The 21,248-nt window shown below is 40.3% G+C and overlaps 1 protein-coding gene across 2 annotated transcripts; it reads right to left on the bottom strand.

The window, feature by feature from the left end:
* Positions 1-791: 791 nt before the first annotated feature.
* On the bottom strand, positions 792-20,143 carry ttbk2a (tau tubulin kinase 2a). 2 transcript variants are annotated; one of them, XM_019088103.2, is made up of 16 exons: positions 19,879-20,143; positions 18,545-18,683; positions 17,504-17,651; positions 15,656-15,729; positions 15,030-15,170; positions 11,627-11,731; positions 11,409-11,474; positions 11,208-11,300; positions 10,992-11,117; positions 10,756-10,913; positions 10,439-10,643; positions 10,138-10,349; positions 9,474-10,035; positions 7,511-7,843; positions 5,148-6,037; positions 792-2,039 (listed from the first exon to the last, which is right to left on the bottom strand). In XM_019088103.2, exons 2-16 carry the CDS (start codon positions 18,611-18,613, stop codon positions 1,595-1,597), a joined length of 3,627 nt encoding a protein of 1,208 aa, XP_018943648.1. In that variant the 5' UTR covers positions 18,614-18,683; positions 19,879-20,143; the 3' UTR covers positions 792-1,594. The 2 variants fall into 2 exon arrangements, with proteins under 2 accessions (XP_018943648.1, XP_042598681.1); XM_042742747.1 differs by lacking the exon at positions 7,511-7,843.
* Positions 20,144-21,248: the final 1,105 nt, after the last annotated feature.

The following is a 21,248-nucleotide window of genomic DNA, read 5'->3' as shown; positions in this document are numbered from 1 at the left end:
TGTACGTACTCTTTTGGTGTTTTTTTGAGTTTATTTTGGAACTAAAGTATCCTTTGGGCTTTAACGTGTAAGAAAACTAATGACTAAGCTTTTGTTTCAGAGATTTCAAATGCAACATGCTAATTAGGGCTGTCAAAAAAAATTCACATTTAAAATATTCGTTAAATTTAAAATAAAAATCCAAATTTTTAGGTGTGCATTAAGGAGGCAGGCATTATGAAGTTTTTGTTAGCCTATCTAGTTGAAGCCACTAGATGTGGTGCTGCTTTGTTGTTTATTAAAAATATTGCAGAAAAAGAGAACATCAATGGGGAGAAGATCTTGTTTACATCAAAACTGAAACCAAGCCGTTCACACAGAACACATGTTTTGTGCATTTTCTAGAGGGACATCTATTACAGCTGCACTCGCGTTTCACACAAGACAGCTGCACGTTTAGAAAGCCATGTAAAATGAATGCAAGTTCAACTTTGGAAAAACATATCTCAAGACTTTAAGCTGGGGGGTTTTCCCCATCCCACTGCATCTCATGTTTTTAAATGAAGAAAGTACTCTGTGTGATTGGCTTGTATATGTGTGATGTGTGATGCTGCTTTGGTTATAGTTCTTTAAGCAACTATAATTATACTATAATTAATTATACTTGGTTTATAAACATTATTTTAAACATTATGCACTTTTTTCACAGATAGTCATGTTATTTTATTGCTTTGAATAAACCAGTGGTCTCCAACCCTGCTCCTGGAGAGCTACCGTCCTACAGATTTCAGCTCCAACCCCAATCCAACACACCTGAACCAGCTAATCAAGGTGTTCAGGGTTACTAGATAATTACAGACAGGTGTGTTGGAGCAGGGTTGGAACTGCAGTCTGCAGGACGGTAGCTCTCCAGGAGCAGGGTTGGAGATCCCTGGAACAAACAGTCATTGGTAGTATTTTGCTCTATGCATCCTCTTGTGGCCTCAGGAGAGAAGTCAAAAGCTTTTTTTCCACCCTAACTTAAATTATGCATTTTAAATTTGAATATAATTTGAATATTGATAATATTTAAGTACAAAATTCGAATTTAGTTTTTCAGCCATTTTGACAGCCCTAATGCCAATTAAAGCATTTCAGTTCACACACTTGCGTACAATGTTTCAGGCCATGTCTAAGTGCTGACAGTAAGGGCTAATGATGGCATGATCTATCAGTGTACCTGCCACTGCTCAGAGAGGGCTGTAATGCATCAAAGCCCAAATAAATAATGTAATAAATACTATAGTACAGCCGATCCTGATGCAAACCTCATGTAGATCATGAATACATACAATCATATCATAAAAGCTCTGGAATGTTTGAAAGAAAAGAAACTATAAAGTACTACACATCCAGCTAATCCCTGTCATGTATAACCTCCCATGTTCTAAAAGTGACTTTGGTGTTCCCAAAAGCCAGCATCTTAAAATTGAGGCTACTGATGAAGAGAAAGCAAAGGAGTTGCAGATGTGCGAAGCAATGAGAATCATATTTTTTTTAGCTATTGTGGAAATTTTCACTCTTTCACAATTTCACTCGTTTATATCTTCCACTAGTGTCTGAAACCTGTGGCTGACTATCTGCTCAGCTTGTTTGAGCACCTGACCTCACGGATGCTGGCTTTGCCCCGGTGGGTGTGTACGGTGGCAGAGTGGGCCTGTCTCCCACAGCATCCTTCCTGCGTGTGAGGATGAGAGCGGCGCAAAGGAGGTGAGCCCGATAAACTGGGAGGAGAACGGCTGCGGCCCAGACAGCCCCCACGGTGCTCGTGGCGGGACGGGGAAGAGCTGACGGAGCGCTGTAATGAGGAGGAGCTGCGGGGGGAGGCGCTAGAGCTGCGCTGGTGGAGGTGGTGAGCAGTGGTGGGACCGATGAACACGTGCCTGGCGCTCATGTGCTCAGGGGAGGAGCAGCTGGGGTGCGGAGAGCCACAGGACGAGCTGGTGTGCATTAGCTGGGCCAGACAGGTCAGCAGATCTGAGTCACTGGTGCTGCTGGCACGAATCCTGTACCGCCGCAGCCTGTAGGGGAAGTCAAATGAAGTCAAACTATGCTATAGCATGTAACTGATGGAAAATAACAGACTGCCTGATAAATGTTTACAATTTAAAAAAAAAGGCTTTAGCTACTGCCTAGTTGCCATCGAGAGTACTATAGCAAACACTAAGCAATTCAATACCAACCACTCAGAACACCTTAGCCCCATCACTTTAATGTCTAGCAACTTTCCATGTGATTTGGTTGGGTGGCAGGTGGTTGCTAGAAAGTTGCTAGGGCGTTCTGCTATGACACAAAAAAAAGGATCAGTCGTGGCCTAATGGTTAGAGAGTCTGACTTGTAACCGAAGGTTGCAGGTTCGAGTCTCAGTACTGGCAAGGATTGCAGATGGGGGGAGTGAATGACCAGCACTCTGTTCCACCTTCAATACCACCATGACTGAGTTGTGATCCTTGAGCAAGGCAACTATCACCCAACTGCTTTCTGGGCACCGCAACAAAAATGGTTGCCGGGTGTGTGTGTTCACTATTCGCTGCTGTGAAATGCAGAGCAAAAATTCAGAGTACAGAACACCATATCTGGCTACACTTCACGCCGCTCACTCGTCATTTCTAGGTAATTGCAACTATTTTTATGATTGATTGCTATGTTGTTCTGGAAGGTTGCTTGTTGGTAGACAGCATGGCTGACTGATTGCAAACACATACTTTGGCTACGGTGTTCATGGTAGTTAGGGTCACTGCTATCCCTGCAAAAACATGCTCCTGCGGGGCCCATGCTGGCTTTTTGCGGGCACAGTGGGATATGGCCAGTCCACACTAAACCTAAACAGGCCCAGTGCGGGCTTGCCCAGATGAGGCCCACAGCTTTGGGCTCACCGTGGGCTCTCTGTGAGCAGCCCACACTATAGGACTGCCCCATTAATCCAGTGATGGCCCACTGTTGGCCAGCCCATTCGGGCTCAGAGCAACTTTTGTACCTTTGAGCCCATGCAGGTTTTGTGTAGGTAGTTCTGCACTGCAACTAGGAGCATACTAACATTGACTGGCCATTCTTTAACCACTCAATTGAACTGGAATGTCTCAAACCAAAAGACATCTTTTCAGAACCTGTTGTTTCATATAGGGCAGGGATCCTCAAATCTGGCACACAAGATCCACTTTACTGCAGAGTTTAGCTCTAACCCTAATCAAACACACCTGAGCATGCTATTCGGTGTCTTCAGGATCATTAGAATATCACAGGTGGGTGAGTTTGATCAAAGTTGGAGCTAAACTCTGCAGGAAAGTGAGTTTAATGAGCCAGATTTGAGGATCCCTGATATAGGCCGATTTGCTTTTCAGAGTTTGTTTGAAAATGCCCCTTTCAGCCAAGTCCTCCTGATTCTGAAGTTGAGAGTGAGATAAAGGTATGGTTGTGGAATTCAAGAAACAGAGCGGGTGGATGAAAGGAGCGCTACCTCTGTCTGCTGACTAGTTGGGAGACCTCGGGGGAAGATTGAACTTTGCCAATGAATACTTTTCTATCTATCTAGGAGTGTGGATATAATAACACTGGATTATATGTTGGATTGTGTTAGTGGGTTGATTGGATTTTTTTAATGTTGACATTTTTTTCTTACCAGACTCTATCCTTTGACTACTGTACATTTTTGACAATACAGACATTAGTTATGTGGTGACTGCCTCCATTTCAAATATATAATAATTGTTTTTCCCAAAAGTACAGTAGCCACAAAGTATTTATAGTAAAACAGATATATTGTTGTAGGTTAATAGTGTGGGCCTAGTGATGGCTTCCTGGGAGCTAAGTGAGGACTGCCCATGCAGGGCCAGTGCTAAAGGGCTCTGGCAGCCCACCGGGGGTCCTTAGGCTAGACTGAAGTGGGCCCAAAAAGGGCCAGTGCAGGCTTGTCTGCAGGGATGTGACTGCAAAATGTATTCTAGGTAATTGTTAGGCATTAAAGGGTTAGTTCACCCAAAAATGAAAATTCTCTCACTAATTGCTCACCTTTATGTCATTCCAAACCCATATGACTTTCGTTCATCTTCAGAACACAAATTAATACATTTTTGAAGAAATCTAAGAGCTTTCTGACTAGGGATGGCTTGATAACACTTTTTCAGAACCGATACCAATCCGATACCAAAAATTCTGAGTATCTGCCGATATCAATCTAATAGCAGCGCAGTTTTTTTTTAAATCAGTGTAGAATTTCTATACCTCAATCTGTAGGTCGATAAAGTCATTATTTTAGTTTTCTTTACGCATAAAAAGTATTCTTATAGCTTCATAAAATTATGATGTCAAATGGACTATTTTGACGATGTCCTAACTACCTTTCTGGGCCTTGAACGTGGTGGTTATGTTACTGTCTATGCAGGGTCAGAAAGCTCTTGGATTTCACCAAAATATCTTATTTTGTGTTCTGAAAATGAACAAAGGTCTGACAAGTTTGGAACGACATGACGGGGAGTAATTAATGACAGAGTTTTAATTTTTGGGTGAACTATCATTTGAATAAAACATTCTGGATATTTTCTTAGGCATTCTTGGTAGTATACAGACAACAGGAAGATGATAAGGAGTTTAGAACAGCCCGAAGAACTGTGCCATGTTTGCTGGACATACTGTAGTCCCAAAGTTCTTAGAGGCAAGTAAGAATTTTGGTTTTCTAGAACAGTGGTTTCAAGTCCTGGTCCATGTTAGATGTCTCCCTAATCAAACACACCTGATTCAATTAATAATCTCATTAGGAAAGACTCCATGACCTCAAATGTGTGTCAGATAAGAGAGACATAAAAACATGCAGTGTTGGGGGTTCTCCAGGACCAGGATTGGGAAAGACTGGTCTAAAATGTCAGATTTTTTAGGTCTAGGGCAGTGATTCTCCATTCATGGTCCTGAATAACCCCCAACACTGCATGTTTTAGAAGTGTCCCTAATCAAACACACCTGATTCAACTCATCAGCTCATTAGTAAATACTCCAAGAACTCAGATGTTTGTCAGATGAGAGAGGCATAAAAAACTTGGAGGACCAAGATTGGGAACCACTGGTCTAGGGCTACAGATTGTGACAGAGACACGTATGCACAATAACAATATGTTGGCTATATGTTTGCTAACTACCTTCCATCCACAGTGGAGCGGCTAGGAGGTTTTCCTGATGGTGGACAGGGCATGAAGTGTGCAGTAACAGCTTCCCCGCTCGTTGTGGGGGTAATTGGGCGTGGTATCTTGCTCTTCCGTAAAACTGGGCTAGAGGATGAGGACAGTGAGGGAGCATCATCTCCATGACGATCGGAACGAGAACCCAGAAGTGATTCTTCATCTTGAGAGCGTTCAGAAGAGACAGAAGAAATCTGGTCCCGCTGGATAGCAGCCACGATTACACGCCTGTCAGAGGATAACGACGGGGAAGCGGAGGGTGAAATTGGAATGTGGTGAACCCTCCTCTGCAGCAACTTCTCTTTAGCAGATGCAGGTGGTGGATCCAGAAGGCTAGATGGTTCTAACACTGGGATACGGCTGTGCCGACGACTGGGGTCTAGTTTGGGAGCAGAGACTGGAGAAGAAGTGCCGTTTCTGGAAGGAGCATCTTCCTTCCCCTCCTCCAGAGTGTACTGGTTGGGCTCAATAGAGCGCTCAATGATGGGAGACTCCCTCTTGGGGTCTTTTAGCTTTGGAGGCTGCTCGTTGCCATCTCTCTGTGTGTCTGAAGGAGGTGTTAGACAGCCATTCATCAGAACTGAGCTACGCGGAGAGGGAGGTGTGCGTGGAGACGGCACCAGGTTTGGCACTGGGCTTGAAGGTTTCAGGTTCCCATTTAGCAAAGGATCCCCCTCAACATTAGGGGGGCTGGTGGGCTGGAAGGCAACCTGCTCCTGTGGGGAGTTGATGTCAGCTGTGTTGTCATGTGGATGCATCTCATTGTTGCCATTTTCAGTATCACGTCTCTGCAGTGGAACACTGTCGGATGCAGACTGGGAGGACAGCACAGAGGGGCGCTGAGCTGTCAGCTGAGAGAGGAATAGAGAAAATTAACTATAGGTTACATAAATGTTCATGTCCTTGATGTCACCTGGGGTCACAAATTCAGGTTCAGTCTTGATATGAATGCTTGTATTGGTAACCAAACATGCTTGCATGCAGATATAAATAGTTCTTTGACAAACCACACACAACTTCTTTATGTTAGTGAAAAGAGAATGTCTGTAAGTTAAAATATCCTTCACACAGGGCCTGTTACATAAAACAAGTTTACCAACTAAGCCTTGTTTATTTCAGTTAGTCTGACTTGGTCAAAATAAGTCAGACTAACTGAAATAAGCCTGGCTTGTTAGGTAAACTTATTTTATGAAATAGCCCCCAGGGGTGTCCAATCCTGCTCCTGGAGGGACAACGTCATGCAGAGTTTAGTTCAAATTTGTTTCAAAACACTAAGCTGGATATTTCTAGTAAAGGCTTGGGTATACTTCACCTTCCGCGTTCCGTTCCGTCTTGCGCACAGCCGCATCCACACAACTTTCAAAGTATACTCAACCGCGGATGAGCGCAGACAAACAAGCTCGACACATGTGCAGTACCCACCTACTTGACTTGCGCTCTGTCTCAACATTCACCTCGCGCATGCACTGTTGTACGTGGACTGTCTACGAGCCCTCCTGATGACAAAAAATAATGTAATGCGGACGGTGTGTGGACGCGGATGGCCCAAGTATACTTTTTCCTTAATCCAGAAGAATTTAATTAACTGGTTCAGGTGTGTTTAATTAGGGTGGGAGCTACACTTTGCAGTACAGTTACACTCCAAAAGCAGGATTAGACAACCTGGATGAAAACCTGACTGAATCAAACAGGATAAGAGATGGTTAGTCACATATTCGAAGGAACGAAAACACATAAGCCCTGTTCCAAAACCTAGTGGCTGATTTGGAACTCTCTAAATAAGCATTACTTCTGTATGGCACAAAAAACACACACAATTATCTCCTGAAGTAAAGCAGAGGACTTGACTCACAACTGATTCTAGTTAGCATGATGCTAAGATAACAAAGTGGCCCTCCAGGAGCAGAATTGGACACCCCTGTCATAAACTGTACAAGGGACGCAAAAACACTATTGACAGCCCTGCAAGTAATAAAATGTAAAACAATAAAACTGACTATATACCTAGAAAAGATAACCTGTTGTAAAATACACCAGGCTACAGTAGTGTTTTTACACTGCATAAGACACTAGAAAGCCTACCTTCTACAGTTAAAAAGTCTAGGTTAACCAGGAACAGAGCTATTAACAAAGTACACAGTTTTAAGAACAACCTTGACAGAAAAAAAATTGGGGGCATGCATAATGGACAGAGCAGTATTCCTGGGGTTCTTTGAGGAGAGAGCACAAAAAACTTAGGAAGAAGTAAGACTGGAGAGAAGACATGTTTGGTGGGCAGAGATGGTCGAGGTTATGGAAAGCACGGAATGGGAGTGCCTATTCACCTGCTGGAGCTGAGCGCGGGTGATTAGTATGACTGAGGGGAACTTGGTGTTTGCAGCAGTCACTGGAATGGCAGGAAGTTTCCTGCGTCCTGGCGAATGGGCAGCACAGGGCTGAGAAGGTAGTGGCAGCGAGGCATGGCACGAGGAGATAGGAGAGGAAGGGTGGTGTTGGTGGTCTGCAGACTGGCTACGCCACATCCCAGGTGGGGCGCGCTGGTGGAGGGGGTCCGACAGGGTGGTCAGGAGGGTGAGCGGGCTAGGGGAGCGCTGGTGCAGGGGACTGCATGTCCTTGGCACAAGCTCCTCAGGTTGGGATGCAGGAGAGGTGGGCAGCTAGAAAAGGAAAGTGGGGAACAGTGGAAGGGAGGCAAGGAGCGTTTAGTGAGGTGGATCAGGTGAGTCAGGGGTGGTGAATGGGTAGTGAAGTTGGAGAAAAGTACAGTAAAAAGATATTAAAATGGCCCAAAAATAATAGGAGGTACTGAAGGAAGAGGAAGCAGATGGTTATGTCGGTAGAAAGAATTCACTGACATCTTCCAGAGACTGCAGCACTTAAATCAAACTTTCAGAGGGTCAGTAATATGCTTGAAACTGCAACACTGTAATAAATTAAGCCAGCTCTGTGTGGTTTTAAAACACTCCTTCCACAGACAGTGTCCTAACCTGGGCCGTGAGGATACAAGAGCTCAGGAAACAAGATCAGCTTAGCTCAGACTACCGTAAGCTTACATCACAGACCTGAGGGTGAGCGGTCTGTATCTCATTACTGTGGCTGACAGGTGAGCTGCCCTCAGAGACCACCTTTATCCTGCTGACACTTGAGTGTGTGACAAAGAAAGTGTTAACCTTATTTACGACATCAAGAAAAGAGTAGTAGAAAGGAAACTTTCATGAGGACTGTTAAAGGGGAAAATACTAATTACTGTAATGTATACGTTTTTTAAAACTAACATATAAATCAAAAAGCACAGGAGATTAAAGGGATAGTTCAGCCAAAATTAAAATTACCCCATGATTTACTCACCCTCAAGCCATCCTAGGTGTATAAGCTTCCAAGCTTTATAAAAGCAGTGAATGGGTGGTGGTATTTAATAGTCCAATAAAGTACATCAATCCATCATAAAAAATGCTCCACACAGCTCTGGGGAGTTAATAAAGGCCTCTTGAAATGAATCAATGCATTTTTGTATGAACAATATCCATATTTAAAACTTTCTAAATCGTAACCTCTAGCTTCCACTAACTGTTGTATGTGCGCACATGAGAGAGTGGTGTTCCAGCAGATGACGTAGAATGTAGGTGTAGTGTTAGAATATGTTATTCTCACAAGAACCAAGTTTTGTTTACAGGAGCAAAGAAACAAAATTTCCTTTGTTTAATGTCCCACGTCATCTGCTGGACACCACTCACTCGTGAACGTCTTTACAACAGTTATCAGAAGCTAGAAATTATAGAAAAATTATACAAAAACACATTGATTCGCTTCAGGAGGCCTTTATTAACCCCCAGAACTGTGTGGAGCACTTTTTTATGATGGATGGACCCACTTTATTGGACTACTGAATACCACCACCCATTCACTGCCATTATAAAGCTTGGTAGAGCCAGGACAATTTTTATATAACTCCGATTGTATTAGTCTGAAAGAAGAAAGTCGTATACACCTAGGATGCCTTGAGGGTGAGTTAATCATGCGATAATTTTCATTTTTGGGTGAACTATACCTTTTAAGTAACCTTATATTGTGTACCTGTAGGAAACACTGCACCTTACACACATGTATTTAATCAACTAGTTTGTCTAGATTACTGCCAAGATAGAGCCTCATGTTATGTTTGGCACCTTTGTCATTACTGAGCAGCTGTTTTGAAACCTTTTCTGAGGATGGGTCTAAAGATCATTTGACCAAATTTTAAACTGTAGACAACTTAGCAAAAAACACAGTGTTCTGAGCCATAGTTACCTGTGTGAGTGCTCCTTCAGCCAGTGCCTCGCCAGGGCTGGTGGGGGTAACAGGAGGTCCACCAGAAGTGGGAAATACACTGAACTCCAACCTATCTATCCTGGACTGTGGGCCCTGGACTGTGTGAGGTGTGTGGGCATCTCCATGTACGGGACTAGGAGTGGATTCTTTATCTGGTGATTCATCCATTGGCTGCAAAACTTCTGGCTCATCTTCACACTCATCAGACGGGCTACTAGTGAGTTTAGCCTCACGACCTGGGCTACTTCCTGCTGCCTCTTTGAAGTTCGGCAGGTCAGAGCCCTTCTCTACCATCACCCAATCATGCAACTCAACATCTTGTAGACCTGAGCTCAGGTTTAGAGCAACAAAGCCACTGTTAGCTGCACCGTTGCCCTGCTCAGGAGAGCCCGGTGAAGCAGGCTTGGGCGAGCCACTGCCAGAGCGGAATTCCTCGTCATAGTGCCAAACACGCTCTGTGTGACTTCTGTTCAACATGGCCATGCCAGGAACACCATCAGCATCCCATTCCTGTGTTGTACCAGGTGGCTGCTTGCCAGAACTGGTCACAGAAACCAAAAGAATGCACACTTAGTCTTTACAACATACTGAATAGTTGCTAAATATTTGAAAAAATGCAATTTTGAGTGTCTAAGTCACTTACCAGGCCTCTACAAAACGCTCAGTGTTGGGTTTGGACTCCAAAGTTAGTCTCTTCTCCAACTCAAAGCTATGGATGTTGCGCAGTTTCCTCCGAAGAGGAGTGTCTCTATCTGAGGTCACCACCTCTGACCGGACTCGCACTGGTGAACCAATGCTAGGCCCTGCATGGGGGATTTGATTGCCTTGGTTGCTATGCTCATCGTCTGTTCCCATCTAGAAGAGAATGGCAACAGAATATGAAACCTCCAAGAATAGACAAAGATGTCTATGATTGATTCAGTCCATGGTACATATTCTGGTACCTTCAAGACAGCAGGACAGATTTGGTTCCGGTTGCGGTCCAGGCCCTCCCAGAAATCAGTCTCCTGGTTCCTGAGAGGAAGGTTTGGAGATCCAGGCAGGTTCTCAGGCTGAGCATTGTCCCCATCACTGAGCTGCTCATCTTGCAGAACTTCATCTGTGTTCTCCTTCAGAAGATCTCCAGGCAGCAGTGAGGCATTCACAATGCTGGAAGAAAACAGAAGCACCAGAGAACTCTTCATGGTGATACCACTACTTGGAAAATGCAAATGTTTAAGAGAGTTCAACCAAATGAAAGTAAAGCAGTCACATGATTTACCCCATCTGAGCTGGTGTGAGGCGCGTATGGTGCTGTGGCGTGTTTGCCGTGGTGGTGATTGTCATTGGGCTATCTGAGCTCATCCTTTCCCAATCATACAGGTCATTTTCCACTACATTGTAAGTTCTCATGCTATTCACAAAAACGGACCTCAGTAGCTAGAGTGGAAAAAAGTTTCACATGAGATTGACCACTAATAGATATTTCATTGATCTATTAAAGTGTCAAATTTTTACCTGGTAGTCAGGTTTGGTAAAGTAGTCCAAATTGCTGATGTGCTCCAGAAAAACACTGAATTCTGGAGGCAGGTCTTTCAACATGAGCCGATGATCGTACGCCTCTTTTAACTTCCCCACTTGCTCCTAATGCATAAACACACAAATATCATTATCACTTCCCAACAAACAAGAAAATGCTTTTCACAGCACTTCTTCTTCCTGCCTGATCAGCACCTTGTCTTTTATCTTCCTCCAGGGTAGCTGCCCAACCAAGAACTCCACCAGCATGTAGAACAAAGACCACAAGTCATCATGTCTTCCCATTTCCTGTGAGAGTAAGACCAAAACAAATTGGATCTGACCAGAATTATCCTAGTAGCTGAAATATTATTAACAACAGCTGAGACTGTGCAGGAACAACAGGGGGATTCTTACCTTGTTCTTATGGGCATTGACTGAGGCGTATCGTACTGTACCCCTAAACCCTGCAACAGGACGGGGCTGAGAGAGAGAACAGAATCTTTAATTAATATATTATAAATATATATATATATATATATATATATATAAACACCAGTCTCAAATAAATTCTCACAAATGTATAAACAAGTACAGTCAGAAAGACTACATTAGAAATAACTATTGATACTGACCGGTCTGACTTCTTGGCATGAGTTTGTAAATTGGCGCGCCAAACCAAAATCTAACATGTAGCAAGTTCGACATGTGCTAGGAAATCGGCCCATGGCAAAGTTGGACTGAAAAGAGTGTGAACAAGTCAACATTACAAAAAGGCTGTGATATTTTGCGTAAGAAGTAAACTTTTAAGCATCCTATTGTTATACTAAGTGTACTATTTAAGTATACTGCTGTTTATTTACAACACACAAATATGTCAGCCGTGCTGGCAAAATGAGTCACAATGAGCAAAATATCAAAAATGAGTTATTGTTATTTTGTTATTATTATTGTTAAGTCAATTTTCAGAAATGTTTACTTTTACTTAAGACATAACAGATTATGTTTGTGTGAATACTCGCCAAGACAGATTAAATACTTTTCTGTGTGTATGTATATATCGGGATCGTGTGCTGTCTGAGAGGCATCTTTGTGGGCATGCTTCGTATGTGTCTGTCAGCCCCAGTAGGGAAAGGGTTAGTCCCCCACAAGACCCTCTGTTTTATTCACCTTCAAGGCATCCTAGACATATGTGACTTTTAGACGAATCGAATCTGAGTTATATTAAAAATTGTCCTTGCTCTTCCAAGCTTAATGGCAGTGGGCGGGTGTTTTTTTTTTCTTTCAAAAGTCCAAAAGTAGTCAAATAAAGCGCATCCATCCATAATAAAACATGCCTCACACAGCTTCGGGGAGCGAGTAAAGGCCCTCTGTAGTAGAGATTGACCGATATGGGTTTTTCTATAGCCGATGCCGATGCCGATGTTTAGAGGTCAGGGTCAGCCGATGGCCGATATGTGTTGCCGATTTTTAGGGCGATATCTTGAAGTTTTCCCCCTCATTTGCATGCTAAAATGTCACACTAATAATAAGTGGATGCACAACATTTCTAAACTTATCATCATTTATTGAGCACTGACTTGAACCATCTCTAGAATCTTAATTTGCACGGTATTACAAATAAAAAAAATTATCTAAAGTTAACCAAACAAATCAATAAACTGACCAAGTATTAAATATATAAAACAGGTAAAAAAAAAAAAAAAAATAAAAAATAAAAAAAAAAAAAAAAAAAAAAAAAAATATATATATATATATATATATATATATATATATATATATATATATATATATATATATATATATATATATATAAGTAAAAGTCAATCATTTACATAAAAGTTTTAGAGCATTTATCAAGCAGATTTTTCAAGTTTGTTGGAACATAAATGTAAACTTAAATATACATTTAAATAAAAGAAATAAAATTTTATAAATAAAAAAATCAATTAAAACTGAAAAATATAAAAAAAAAAAATATATATATATATATATATATATATATATATATATATATATATATATATATATATATATATATATATATATAAAAAATAAATAATAGTAGTGCTGCAAACACACTAGCAACCAGCAACATTTGTGTTTGGTATAAATGACACAGAATATCTAAAGTGCATTCTAACTTAAACTTGCATCGCAGTCTGTTCATTATTAAGATTAAGTACAGTCAGCCAAACATATAAAAGGTTACACTGGTCAGTTTAAATAGACCGTAGTATACCGGTCCACTATGCTGTTATGCCAAGGACGTTTTTGCTCATGTGAAGAGGATGATCTTTTCCGTCTAGTTTACATTTAAAAAAAATAAAAAAGCCAAAAAAAAAAAAATATATATATATATATATATATATATATATATATATATATATATATATATATATATATATATATATATATATATATATATATATATTATAGTTTAACATTCAGATACATTCCGAATATGGAAACATTTGGATATGTGCAAAACGAGACGTGAGCAACAACCTCCAAATACATCTAGCCAAACCCGCGCTCGCTCGTCCTCGTCTGCACACACCCACTGTCACGATCTAATGCACTGTAAATGCCGGATTTTTAAAAACAAATAGGCCTGGCGGAATGCAAAAATTCAAAATCGAACATTTTGCAGAACAGGATCAAATAAAGTACTGGTCATTAATACTCGCATAAAATGTTTAATGTGAAAAAAAGCGGTTCACTGACTGCGCAGCACAGCCACAAGCGCCACAGTTAGCATACGTTTGGGATAATTTTATTTTTAATACTATAGTGTCATTTGAAAACATTGCAATTGCGTTTACAACAACGAGCACCACGAAACCATTTAAAGAGGCGCATTCATCGGTCTCCTTGACGGAAAACAGTCAACAAAGTAAAATGATCTCAAATGTACATCGCGCTCCCTTCATTTTATCAAATGATCATAATCACATATTCATTTTACAGTCCTGCTACTAGCATTTTATTCAGACTAAAACCCCTTTAATTCGGGTGAGAAAGCTTTTTTTCCGAGTGGCTTTTGCACATAATGATAACGATCGATCGATCATGGAAATTATCAAATATTGACATCCCTAAATGCAAATGAGTTGGATGGAAACCTGGCTATTGTCTGCATCAAACCATGCTTCTGAACAAATTTCATTCACCGTTCTGGGCTGCTCCAGGACAGCTGTCTCTCCGAGCACGTGCTGTCTGTGAGCGGGGCGGAGTAACGTAACCCTCAATTGAGCTGCAGTGTTTGTGAGAACTGCCACCTACTCCACGTCATTTACAGAGTGAAATTCTCTGACTACCTTTATCTCCCAGGATTGTTGTTGAATCTTCCAAAAGTTTTGGCTTGGGGTCCTTCACATGCGGCAGCAGCACTTTCCACCGCACCAATAACACGGGGCTGCCCGCCGACGTGCCTGAATGTTGAATCTTCCAAAAGTTTTGCGGATATCGGCCGATGCCGATATATTAAAAAATGACAAATATCGGCCCGATATATTGGCCGACCGATATATCGGTCGACCTCTACTCTGTAGCATTTTTTTTTTTTTGTGTGGTTCGCTTTCACACTGCCCTTTTTGCAAGTGAACCAGAAATTGTAAACAAAACCACGTGTGCTAAGGTCATCCATTCATTGGTTTATCCATTTAACCGTACCAGTTCGTTTGGAACCGGACTGAGACTTCCTCTTCAGCTGGGTCTCGGTACCATTGTTTGGTCCGCACCCAAGTGTGATTGCTGTATTCACACCTGCCCAAAAGATCGGCACCAAGGGGGGAAACGAACTTGAGTTTGATTCAATTGAACCAAACGAGACAAGTGCGAATACACCCTTAATGAAATCATTTTTGTGAATATCTCTAATTTGACCAAAATGTGCATTTTACACTTATTTCCCCTGTGGCTTGTAATTAGCCTGTGCACATTCTGACTCATATTGCCACCACGGGTCACAGATATATATTTTGTAATCACTGTAATTTGTTGTTGCAGGCAGTTAAAAGAGTTTAAAGGTCTTACCGGTTTGATGTCACGGTGTAAAAAGCCAACTGAGTGGATGCTCTCAATAGCCTCCAGGATCTGCAGACCCAGTCTTAGTGTAGCGCTGACTGTGAAAGTGCCCCGGTTCATGCTCCTCCTCAGATCCGCTAAATTACGACCCTGCAAAAGCCAAAAAAGCAACAGTTAATAATTTTAGCTGCAAATATTTGATTGAAAAACAGGTTTAATATAAAGTCATAAATAAATGCGCACAGACTGCAGAGTCAAATCTTCAAATTCATACACAAATTGCAACAACAAAAAAAGAAAAATCTACATCTTACATGCACAATTAAATTAATGTATATTATAGCTGAGCGATACATTTACAGGTTAATTTTTTATAGGTCAAACAGTTGATGTTATCTTATTGTTATTCATGACAAAAAAGACAAAAAGAAAGCAAGAAAGAAAGAGAAATAAAGAAAGAAAGAGTTGATTTAACCATCTTTATTACCTATTATTTATCTTTATAGCTGTTTACGTAAATTGCTGCACTCTCACATTACAACTATTAGGCTTGTAAGATCATCATCAAAAATGAATTGTAATATTCGACACACATTAAGTTAGAATAAATGCATAACCTGTCATTCAGACCTCACCTGAAGCTCCATGACAACATAGTTAAAGCGATCATTGCGGCCACATCCAACAAACCGACAAACGTGACCTTTTCCTGAAACAACGAGATGGCACTTCATTAGACTACATATCATTGTTACTCATTTTATGGCAAGCAGTCATAGAGGAAGTTATTTACACATAGAAGCCTGTTTAATTCTAAAGATCAAAGAGGAGGTGCAATTATGTTTTGGTGCATGAAACCATGACAAAAATGTAACTGGACTGCAAAGAGAAATTGCTACAAAAGTTAGGAATTTGACCACTTTACAAGACAAATATTAAACAGTAAGTTTGTTTCTTTTTCCGTCCATGTGCTCCACTACTCCTCCTCCTAATGGAGGTCTGTCCATAGGAGGGGGGTTTATGGCTTTAGCTCAGTGCGGCTCAGCTCTCCTGGGACGCTCTCTGGGCCGCAGTAGCTGATCAGACTGGCTTCAGCCATATTCTTCTCTGATCTACTCCTGCCTTCTGCCCTGACACACCCTACAGTCCCCCGCAAGACCCTCTCTTACTAATATTCCTCTCCCTCGAGTTCTGTTATCATGGTTATTCTGAGTGCATTGTTTATTTTCATTATTCATAAAGTATTCACATACTGGATTTTGCAAAAAATGACATAACTATGTATGAAAAAATACAAGTAGATTTGCATTTATTACTTAAAATAAAAAGCAATAGTATCATGTCATGTGTTTGTTTACTTCTCTGCTAACGGGTTGTGGGTGGTGAGTAGATGGAGAGATCTCCAGTTACAAGTCTTTCCCTCAGGAAGAGATAAAACCACTCTGTCCTATCATAACAGCCATATTACAGCCAACATGATACAAGTACATTGATTTTTTTTCATAAGCAGAATGGAGAGGTGGAAGAAGACTGTAGAGGGAGGGAAAGAGGATAATGGTGGTGTGCTCTGCTAATTGATTAGATGATTCTTTGCCCAGAGGAAAAGAAGACACGGTTTGATTTCACGCTTGGCTACTGATCCTCACAGTCCGAAGGGCTGCTTAACAATCATTTTGCTCTACTTGTAACTATTAAGATTTCCCCTTTGAATCCCGAAATTCAGGGTTGCATTTATCTGGTGCAAAATTATGCGAATTTCAATGAAGGAGACTGTATTAAACTTGAACACAGAAATGTAAACTGTATACAACCAATAAAACAAAAAAAGTACAGTATGTAACATAATGATAAAGCAGTATTTATAGATGTTTTTACCAAGAACAAAGTGACACCAGATACACTACCATTCCAAAGTTTAGGGTCACTACAATTTTTTAATGTTTGCATTGATTGATGTAACACATTTATTTGATCAAAAAATACAGTAAAAAGAGTAATATTTGTGAATTACTATAACAACTTAAAATAATTGCCTTCTATTTTAATATATTTTAAAATGCTATTTAATCCTGTGATTACAAAGCCGACTTTTCAGCAGCTCACTTCAGTTTCCTTCTAATATGTTGATTTGGTACTCAAGAAATTTTTATATATTATTATCAGTATTGAAAACGTTGTGCTACTGCTTAATATTTAAACATTTTGTGAAACTGTAAAACATTTTTAGGATTCTTTGATTATTAGTAAGGCTAACAGAACAGCATTTATTTTCAATAGAAAAAGAAAACTTTTCAGCAATTTAATGCATCCTTGCTGAATAAAAGTACTAATTTATTTCGAAATAATCATACTGACCCCCACACTTTTGAATGGTAGTACATGATAGGTAAAAAAATATATATATATACATTTGTAAATGTATTCAAGTATGCCATTGGTAAATGTATAAAAATCACATTTATCTACTCTGCTTAATAACTTGCCTTGCAGTTTCTTCAACACCGCCACCTCCATCTTCAGAACCTGTTTGGGTTGTTGAGAGGACTCTGCTTTCAGAGCCACACTGATGCAGTTCATCAGGTCCAGAGCCTCGTAGATCTCGCCAAAGCCGCCACCGCCAATTTTTTTCAGCTGAGGCAAAAAACAAAGAACAGAGTGATATCACTGTATTATCTTTGAACTGAAAGATGAATGATTAATTACAGATATAGATTATTAATCGCTGTAATTACTAGTAATTGAATTATTTCAAAATTTAATGAAGCCAATTCAATTCTAATCCAACCGTTTTTGAACCTGATCCAAATCACATCCATATTAAAATACGAAATGCATCTCAGTCACAGACTAGTTTTGGTGTAAAATATATTGAGTAAGGGAAAAAAAAATCTATATAATTAAAATAATTTACATTACGCCTTTAAATATCGTATAGCAATAATACTAGTTTTAATGCACATGTCCTCTCCAATGGCATCACAGTATATTCTGCACAGCGGTCAGATTACATTTTCTATATTTTACTATTTATTTCTCTTGGCACCACATGTCCCTTTGTGCCACAATCTCTTCTGCCCGATTGTGCCACTTCCTTTTCCCCTCAGATCTCCCTGTACAGTGACAAATCTGGTTTTCTCTGGGGATTATACTCGGTTGATTCAGCAGCAGGCTTATACAACATGTTTCGTCAGAGGAAGCAATATATTACTGACCAGTGCACTAAAGGAGCTGGTCCGTGTGTATTACAATGAATGAACACACACTGCACTACGAGATCAGCGTGAGGAGTGAGTCACTACCTGCCACTATCTGCACAGTTACTGAAAACAGTCTCACTCACATATGTAAACGTAGTGTCACATACTTTCCTTGAAAGCAGATTTCTGTTTCATTCACATTCAGGAATTTTATTTTTGAGAGCAACTATCTTTTTAAGGACTGTCTAAATAAATAACTAGACTGTCTGGTTATTTAACAAGCCAAGCACTACACTGATGTGCATTAGATAAAACCTGCACACTTACTACTTTCCATCGTTCCTTCACCAGAATGCCTGCGGACAGGATGTCTGTCTGCTCCTGCCCTGCGCTCATCCTGTCTGTGGTCGAACTCGTCCCTTAACGCCAGCGACAGGGGAATGGCATTGGAGCCGTGTGGTGCCCACTGGACCCAGAGAAGAAAAGAACATTGTGTTAGTAATATTGCTTGCTGTACTGTGACAGCATTTATAATGCACAATCAGTGGCTTCATAATCAGTAATCAAAACTGCTGAGTAAAAAATAAATATTTGATAAAGCAAGTTGGATGCCCAAGAGTGTCAAAATAAAGGTGTTTATCTTAAGAATATATACTGGTTAAGAATAAAACGTTGCAAGGATACATCATACCGCCATCTGGTTGCTGTAGAAAGGGATACTGATGTATTGTTACACCCCTAGCACATCATGTGGGGAAAAAAATAGATATCATGCTAAAGAATTTAAAATTTGTTTAAATTAAAATGGGAATGAATAAGTATAAATTGGCCACGATTTAACTAAGACAAGAGAATGGATCAATAACGTGTGGCTCATGCAATAGTCACTTTCAAACCAAGCAGCTTTGTGTTGATCAATGTGCGATTCTACGTAGGGAACTTTTTCGCCCTTATGATCGCAAGGATACTTCTAGAAATGACCGGATTTTGTCTGACATGTATCACTTGGGAAACTATTTCACCAATCAAATTGAAAAAAAGAAAAGGAAAAAAAATGGTTCTGTCTTACTAGTTGCTTTGGATAAAAACGAAAGGCAAATGTAAATGTAGACACCATTAAAGGCATGATATCATCTCTTAGAAGTGAGATAAACATTTCCTGCCTTTAAAGAGCTTAGTGATTGGCAGCTGTCATCTTAACAAGTTAGCATACCAACACTAAAGGACTGATCTATGAAACTAATGCATTAGAGGCGTGCAGACTGTTAAAAAAACCCGTATGTAACACTGTGAGCTGTATATGTAACACTATGTTTTTTGCGTGTTTTGCAGAGCTTAAGTAATTACCATTTCATTACAGCATTTACTAATGCTGTGCACAATTCTTAAGACTTTTACTTCTTAATAAACACAGGGTAGTATCTTCCATATTTAATATTAATGATCTGTTCGCGTCTGATCTTCAGCTGCCCGCTGGTGAAATGTGACCCGCACAGCTCGGTGTGTCGCGTTGCTAGTCAACACCGACAGCACATCCATACACACTTTACATATCACATCTTATTCATTCCGGTTGCTATGACCTTGAAAACAGTCATATAACTGCATTAATGTGACTGCAGCATGTCACAGAGCCGTGTGTCCGTATCCATGTTACTCACCTCAATCCCGTTCCTCACAGCGCCGGGTGTGGTTTATAAATCTCACAAAATGCGCTTTACAATCAGCGAAGACGTCAGATGGTGTATATACGCGGAGTGTTCATCCATGAGGACGGCGGGAGATATCCTTCTCTCTGACATATGCACAGACAGCGCCGGGTTTTTGTAAATGTCCCCTTATTATCGCGGCTCCTTCAGCATCTCTGCGGATTCGTGACGCGCGTCTCCTCTGATCCGTCTGCTCGCGTGCGCGCTCGTTCGCGACGCTATCGCCCTTCGCAACAGCAAGCGCGTGAACTAGCATTCCACTCTGCGGGTGCACGTGGAGTCTCAGAGCGCGTCCTCGAGGACGGCTCAAACTTGGGAGAAAGGTGCCCTCTTGTGTTTAAACATACGTGGTCGGGTAAAATTTGTGTGGTAGGTGCCCTCTTGTGTTTAAACATATTTTTATACAGTCTATGGTTTAAATCCGGGATACAACGATAACAGTTAGACTATCCCTTTAGGTTTTGGTATTCTTTAAATAAATAAATAAATAATAATAATAATTTATCCCTCTTGTAAAATAAAAATAAAAATAGAAAATATTAATTTTACATAAATGCAATCAAAACAGTTTGTAAATCAGGTAATTTGCTATCCAGAAATAAACGTCTTACTTTCAGAAGTTTCAAAAGTCGTTTTTTTTATGTGTCCTGTATATTTCCTATATGTGATGTGACGTCCTATAAATAGTAATAAGGGCATAAAACATGTCTTTCATTTCTTCACGCGATGAGGAGGAAAATGAAGGATATAAAATAGAATACATGGAAAGAAACGGTACATGGTTCCAAATAGAATACAAGAAAAAATACATGCCCTTTTATCTAATTTAAAATCATAACATGTCATTCAGATGTGTGCATTATTAAATCTGTGCAGTTCTCAAAAGGAAGTAAGACAAATGTCAACACTATTTTTAAGAAATAAAAATGAAGAATACTATTTAATCGACTGTTCAATCAATGGTAGCATGACATTTCGATACAAAATGTCACAGGGCTCAAAGCACCAGAAGTGAAAACGAGTAGAACGGCATTTGGAAGAATGGACTAGTAAAAAAACAGGCGTGGCTTAGTAGCCCAAACTATTTTTATTTATTTATTTTTTTCAAGTACGGTGATCCTAAAACAATTCGTCAGTTTTTTCCTCATACACTATTATCTCAGTGGAATACATAAGGTGTTGATTATTGTCAGTTGCTGCCTTATTACAGTAGCAGCAGCAGCGGTGCTATGGTCTGATACGTGTTACTTTTCTCAACGCTACTCAGGAAGGACCAATCACAGCCTTTAGTGATTAATTTACACACGAAGTTTAAATGTATT

Source organism: Cyprinus carpio, chromosome B17, assembly GCF_018340385.1.
Source record: "Cyprinus carpio isolate SPL01 chromosome B17, ASM1834038v1, whole genome shotgun sequence".
NCBI classification, from domain to species: domain Eukaryota; kingdom Metazoa; phylum Chordata; class Actinopteri; order Cypriniformes; family Cyprinidae; genus Cyprinus; species Cyprinus carpio.
This window is presented reverse-complemented; position numbering and strand designations above follow the sequence as displayed.

Bases quoted from the DNA above. Each gene is read 5' to 3' on its own strand.
- ttbk2a (XM_019088103.2), bottom strand. From the start codon at position 18,613: ATGAGCGCAGGGCAGGAGCAGACAGACATCCTGTCCGCAGGCATTCTG. The intron at 10,350-10,438 runs GTACCAGAATAT...ATTCTCTTCTAG, and splicing joins TCTGTCCTGCTGTCTTGAAG to ATGGGAACAGACGATGAGCA. The intron at 7,844-9,473 runs GTAACTATGGCT...TTCCTTTTCTAG, and splicing joins CTGAAGGAGCACTCACACAG to CTGCCCACCTCTCCTGCATC.